This window comes from Cetorhinus maximus, chromosome 7 (genome assembly GCF_964194155.1).
Source record: "Cetorhinus maximus chromosome 7, sCetMax3.hap1.1, whole genome shotgun sequence".
NCBI classification, from domain to species: Eukaryota; Metazoa; Chordata; class Chondrichthyes; order Lamniformes; family Cetorhinidae; genus Cetorhinus; species Cetorhinus maximus.
In genome coordinates, this window is record NC_135885.1 from 33,487,854 (window position 1) to 33,494,737 (window position 6,884).

At 38.1% G+C, this 6,884-nt stretch overlaps 1 protein-coding gene across 3 annotated transcripts in view; it reads left to right on the top strand.

Moving 5' to 3' along the window:
- dclk1a (doublecortin-like kinase 1a) overlaps positions 1–5,727 on the top strand; it is a 317,723-nt gene extending 311,996 nt beyond the window's left edge. For all 3 annotated transcript variants that reach the window (XM_078545311.1, XM_078545312.1, XM_078545313.1), the window contains one exon: positions 4,582–5,727. In XM_078545311.1, coding sequence (XP_078401437.1) covers positions 4,582–4,639 — 58 coding nt within the window. In that variant the 3' untranslated portion in view covers positions 4,640–5,727. The remainder of the gene's footprint in view (positions 1–4,581) is intronic.
- Positions 5,728–6,884: the final 1,157 nt, after the last annotated feature.

The following is a 6,884-nucleotide window of genomic DNA, read 5'->3' on the forward strand; positions in this document are numbered from 1 at the left end:
CAAATAATAAGTAAAAATAAATTAAAGGCTCTTTATCTGAATGTGCAAAGCATTCTCAGTATGAACTAATGGTACAGTTAGAGATAAATGGTTTTGATGTAATTGTCATTACAGAGACATGGGGCAGAATTTTTACCTCGGCGGACGGGTGAGAGTCTGACCCGCTCGAGTGTAAAATGGCATGCGTTGATGTCGGGTGAGCATCCCGATGTCAAAGCACAGTTGCGCAATATTTCGATCAGCAGTACCTGCCAACAATTAAAAGGCCTATTAAGGCCATTAACAAGGTCATTGAAACAAATTTTTCACCGCCCATCCAACCTTACGGTTGGCGGGCAGGCGAAAAGGCCAAGTGGCCTTTGCATTTTTTTTGGAAACCTCATCCACAGGTGACAGAGGAGACATGTTTTATAACATCTTTAAAATCTTTATTTCTAATTTGTAAAACTGTTCATCTCCCTGAGGCAGCTCTGTGCCTGGGAGATTTTTAAGCACACCCTCATGCTTGCCTTCTGCCCTGCACAGGCAGCGCTGACGCTCGTGTTTCATGTTGAGTGGGCCTTAATTGGCCTGCAAGCATGAAATCACAGTCTGGCCCGTTTCGCGGACAGCAGTCAGCTTCCTGACTGGCCCCGCCCACTCCTGCCGAGCCCGCCTGACAAAGTGATCAACGTTGGGAAATGAATAAATCAGGGTACACAACATTTCAAAAAGACAGGCAGAATGGTAGAGGATGAGGAGCAGCCCCGATAATAAAGGGTGATGTAAGGACAGAAGTGGTAAAGGTTCTTGGCTCAGAAAATCAGGAAGTAGAATCAGGTTAATTGGAGGTTAGGTATAACAAGAATTTGAAAACACTGTTGGGAGTAGTTTATAGACCCCCTAACCATTGGATTGGGCAAGAAATAACTGGAGCTTGTAACAAAGGCAAAGGCAATGTAATAACAGTGGCGGAATTTAATCTTCAGATAGGCTGAACCAATCAAATTGGAAAAGGTGACCTGGAAGATGGCTTTGCAGAATGCTTTCTGCCAGTTTCCTGTAAGATCTAGAATTGTGCAATGAGGTAGGGTTAATTAGTAATCTCATAGTAAAAAATAACCTTGGAAAAAGTGATCATAATACAATTGAATTCCATATTAAAGTTTGAAAGCAACATACTCGAGTCCCAAACAAGAATTTTAAAGAAAGCCAATTATATAGGTGTGAGGGAGAGCTGGCTAAAGTTCATTGAGCAAGTAGACTAAAAGGCATGGCAGTAAATAAATGGTAGGAAACATTTAAAGAAACAATTCAAAATGCTCAACAAAAATACATTGCATTGAAAAACAAAAACTCAGCAATAAGGATCCATTGATGGTTCATTAAGGAAGTTAAAAGTAGTGTTAGAAGAGGGTTATAATGTTACACACAATAGCAGTAAGCCTGAGGATCCAGAGTGTTTTAGAACGCAGCAAAGGACCACCAAAAATGTTGACAAAAAGGGAAAAAAAGAAATGAGAAAACTAGCCCTGAATATAAAAACAGACTGCAAGGTAAACACTTTTACAAGTATGTAATAAGGAGGAGAGGAGCTAAAATAAATGTTGGTCCCATCGAGGCAAAGAGAGGAGAAATTACCATGGGAAATTAGGAAACGGCGGATACATTGAATAAATATTTTGTGCCTGTCCTCACAGTAGAAGCCACAAATTGCATACCAGAAACAGGGAATAACCAAGGGGCTAATAATGAGTGAGGAAGTTAGGGTAATTAAAGCAGAGAAAAAGTATTGGAGAAACTTAAGGGATTAAAACTGACAAATCCCCAGGTGCTGATGTCCTACAAGCTAGGGTGCTAAAAAAGTAACAGCAGACGCCTTGGTTATGATTTTCCAAAATTCTCTAGATTCTAAAATGGTTCCAGCAGATTGGAAGTAAGAAAATGTAACATCACTATTCAAGAAAGGACGACAGAGATAACATGGAACTATAGGCAAGTTAGCCTGACATGAGTCATTGGAAAAATGCTGGAACCTCTTAAGGAAGTCTTAATAATACATTTGTAATATCATAGTATAATCAGGCAAAGTCATCATTTAAGAAAGGGAAATTGTCTTTGACAAATTTATTAGAATTTTTTGAAAATCTAACAAGTAGGGCAAATAACGGGGAACCTGGTATATATATGCTGTATACTTAGATTTCCAAAAGGCATTCAAGAAGGTTCCACACAAAAGCTTGATACAGAAGATAAGGGGCCCATGGAGTTGGAGGTAACAATTTGCATGGATAGAGGATTGTTTAACGGACAGGAAGCAAAGAATAGGGATAAACCGGACATTTTTAAGTTTTCAGGCTCTGTCTAGTGGAGTGTTGCAAGGATCAGTGCTGGGACCTCAGCTATTTACAATCTATATTAATGACTTAGACAAGAGACATAGAGCAATATATCTATGTTTGCTGACAATACAAAGCTAGGTGGGAATGTAAGCTGTGAGGAGGACACAAAAAGTCTGCAAAGAGGTATAGATAGGTTAAGTGATTAGGCAGCAAGGGGTATAATGTGGGCAAATGTTATTCTTTAGTGGTAAGAGTAGAAAATAGAATAGAAAAGCAAAATATTTTTTAAACAGACATGAAACTTGTAAATGCTGATGTTCAGAGGGGCTTGGGTATACAGCAAGCTTCTAAGAAGGCAAATGGTATGTTGGCCTTTATTGCAAGGGGACTGGAGTATAAGAATAAGGAAGTCTTTCTACAATCATACAGGGCTTTGATGAGGCCACACATGGAGTACTGTGTGCAGTTTTGGTTTCCAAACTTTAGGAGGATATGCTTGCATTGGAGGCAGTACAGTAAAGGTTCATGAGATTGGACAACCCTTTCATTCCAGAAACCAGTGATCAGAGGTTGAGTAAATTGGGCCCATTCTCTCTGTAGTTTAGGAGAATGAGAGGTGATCTCATTGAAACATTCAAAATTCTAAAGAGGCTTAACAGAGTAGGCAATGAGAGGTTGATTCCCTTGGATGGGGCATCTTGAACACAGGGACACATTCAGGATAAGGGGCCAATCATTTAGAGCTGAGATGAGAGAAATTGCTTCAGTCAAAGGGTTGTGAATGTTTGCAGCTCTCTACCCCAGAGAGTTGTGGATGCCCCATCGCTGAATATATTTAAGGCAGATTTTTGATCTCTCAGGGAATTGAGAGATACTGGGAGCAAGTGGGAAATTGGAGTTGAGGCTAAAGATCAGCCATGATTGCATTGAACGGCGGAGCAGGTTGATCCTATTTCTTTTATTCTTATGATGGAAAGACATAAATTCAGGGAGAACATGAAAAGCACTTTTATTTATTTTTAAAATTATTTTCGTTTATGTATTCATTTTTTAACCTAAACATTTTCTGATTTTTATTTTTCAAAGATTATTGCTTCCGCCTCAGCAAATCAGGAATAAAATACAACACTAACAAAATAAATTTATCAATAATGGGAAAGTGAATATATATAAACACATTAGCTTTCATGATTAACCAAGGTTGCTTTCCTCTGTAAATTCCACATGTTCAACTTTGTTTTCCATTTAGTATGCATAGATAATATTTTATAAGCAGGGTTGTAATTTTGTGGTGAATGCATACGCTAAATATATTTACATTACATGGGGGAAGTGCAATTTTGCCGATGTTTTAGGATTACATTCCATGATTCTGTTTATTTTTTGTGTGGAAACAGAAATCCAGTGGCCTTGCTATATTGTACAAAGAGATTGCTATTCATATAATCAGGGCCATTGGCTTATAGTGACTGAGTAGATCAAATTCAATTTTCATGGAATTCCAGGATTTCTGTTGTTCTGGAGATCACAATATGCAAAGTCTGCAAGCCTATGATTGTGATTATAATTCTAAAAGAAAGGCTAGAACTACTTAAACCTTAGATATAAATAAAGACCAATTGAACGAAGTACTGAAGGGCAATACAAAGTGCAACCTCAGGAAGGAGTCAACCTTTATAGGAATGGGGGCTGTGTGTGGCAGGGGCAGCAAAGATAAATTGAGAAAATGAATCCCTTTCTTCAAAGAGGGCAAATTAAGGATTTTATGCCATCTCCAGCCTCACTGTAACAGAGGTCCTAGTATTCCTGCATTTCAGGCATACATTATGGTCCATAACATGGAAAAGACCTTGAGCTAAAAATCTTGAGTTTAAGATCTTACAATATATGGAATGCTGTCAATAAGAATCTTATCATGGGGCTAGGCTGGATCTACTGTTGTATGAATTTCCCATTTCACAGTGAGTGTAATCAAATGATTTTCCTGTGTACCAGAGAGCTAACTTGAACAAAAGTCCTGCAAGCATTATTTTATAATAAATGAGGTTTCGTGCAATATGAACAATGCCAATGCTGGAATGCTTCTAAAATTCACAAGTTTAAAAATACAAAAAAATTGTGAAATAGCCATGAATAAAACATACCAATGAAATATACATTGATTAACCATTGATTGTAATATTGTTTAATATTAGATTATGTTCCTATATTTGTCCCAAACTTGATTTTTTTCTCATTTACTATTTTATGACCCTGACAGACCACCGCTCTTGATAAGGAGAGGCAGGTTTTCCGAAGAAGATGCAACCAGGATGTGAGGAGAGGCTACGTGGTACAAACCAATGCACCAGAACACAACTCTGAATCTGAAGATTACTCACCAAGCTCTTCTGAGACTGTTCGCTCACCAAATTCTCCCTTTTAATGAAACCTGTTCTCGTTACCAAGCTCTCTAATTGCTTAGTGCAATTTTATAAATCATTTCTTAAGAAATAATGAATGTTTAGTTAGTCAAGCTAGGACAATGTTGCACTGATATATGAACAGTATTGATTCTAGCATGGTTTAATGGAAAAGCACAAGGCATGTGAAGGTGTAGGTGAATCCAGCTGCTTTGCAATTCAGCCATTGTCTGTATTCTTAACCATTTAGGCACTGTTTTCCTTGCATCATGAAACACATTGACGTTCTCTGTCTTGACCATCTCTCTGTAAAAAAAAAAATCAGTTTGTTATGGTGCAAAAATGCGACTGTCGTTCAAACGATTCTGAATCTCTGCAAAGGAGAAATATTTGCCAGTTTATGAATCCTGAATTCTACAATATAATCAGCAAGCATTGCATTTCCTTAAACAACTTCTATCTTTCACTTGGTTTTCAAATTAAGTTGTAGCAGTTAAAAAAAAACAATATTGTAAATCATTGATAAACAACTTGATTATTCCAAAATCTAGTATGGCGAAACTCTGCTTGAACAGTACTTTACACAGAGCATAGAACGGTGAGATAGGTGACTAGGATCGTATCTGTGTGTACCATCAACAATCACTGAACAGCAGTATTGTATGATATGACAAAACTGAAGTAAAGCTCCACAGTTTGATATTTAGCTCATTAGAGAAGTACTAAAATTTGTTAGAATACTTGTATCAACTGTGTAAAACATCCTTGAAGATGGAATAATTTCACGTGGATAAACTTTTACAATCTTAAATCATTTCTTCTTTGTATCAGACAACACCTGAGGTCAAGAAGATCTTTCCTACAGACTATTTTGTAGAAAGTGGTGAAAGTTAACTCATGTGAAATGTCATTGCTTTACAGTAGTCATCATGTGACTGTGTGGTGCATACTACAATAAATAAACAAGCCAAATCTGTGAATAAATGATTTATTAATGACCAGGATGATGCATGGTGGTTGATTTGTTGTTTCTTATCCATCAGGCAATGGATATTGCAAAGTAAAGTATATTTTAATTTTTGTGGCATTGATAGCCTGGTTGTAGGATTGCTTACAAATTTGTTGAAGTTTTTTCCTCTGTTTACTTTGAGCATTAGAATGTGTTAGACTGAGAACTCTTGTGGGTGCTTCTTACATCCATTGTTTGTAAGCTATTAAGATCACAAAAAATAGAAGCAGGAGTAGGCCATTCGGCCCATCGAACCTGCTCCACTATTCAATAAGATAGTTGGTTTAATTGTGCCTTTGCTGCCGCTTTACTGGGATTAAAATGGGATTAGGTAGGTAGGTCCGGTGTTTCTCACGTGTCGGTGCAGACTTGATGGGCCGAAAGGCCTCTTCTGAACTGTGAGATTCTGTGATTTGCTGCCTCCCTTAGCAATCAAAAATCTATCTGCGTTGTTCAGCTGTGAGCAACACGCTGGAAACCAAAATAGGCACAGCAATTTAGGACTGAACACCAATGACAATCCAGCATGAGCAGTGACAGTGATCCAAATTGAAGATGTACATTTAGATAAAATTTCAATGTCCGAAAGGCTGATTTATAACAAAAAAAAGTTAATAGATTTTCAAAAATGTAAAATTAAAATACAAATGGGTAAAAATTGGTCATTTGCTTAACTCAGACTTTTTTTTTTGCATATTCTTCCTATTTTTAGCAGCTTCTACAAAAATTTCATGGCCAGGATCTTTTGGTCAGTGAGCGGGTGGCGGGTCCCGCTCACTGACACGTCAAATGACGCAGGATAACGTCAGGCGGAACTCCCGACATCAGCCCCACGTCATTTCAATTTTCAGGTCGGCGGGAGCGCAGCCGAATCAGCTGTGTGCCCGCCGACCTGTCAACGGCCTATTGAGGCTATTTAAAAACTAATTGAGATACTTAATGGTCCAACTTTAAGGTTGGCGGGGAGGCCGGGAGCCCTGGTGGGCTTCAGAAAAAGCATGAAACTTCAACCACGGGCGGGGTGAGATTTCATGAGGGTTTTTAAAAATTTTAATAAATGTATGTTCTAAAGAGATGAACATGTCCCAACTCATGTGACAGTGTCACATGAGGGGACATGTCAGGGAAATTTTGTTTTTGCCCCTTCACCAT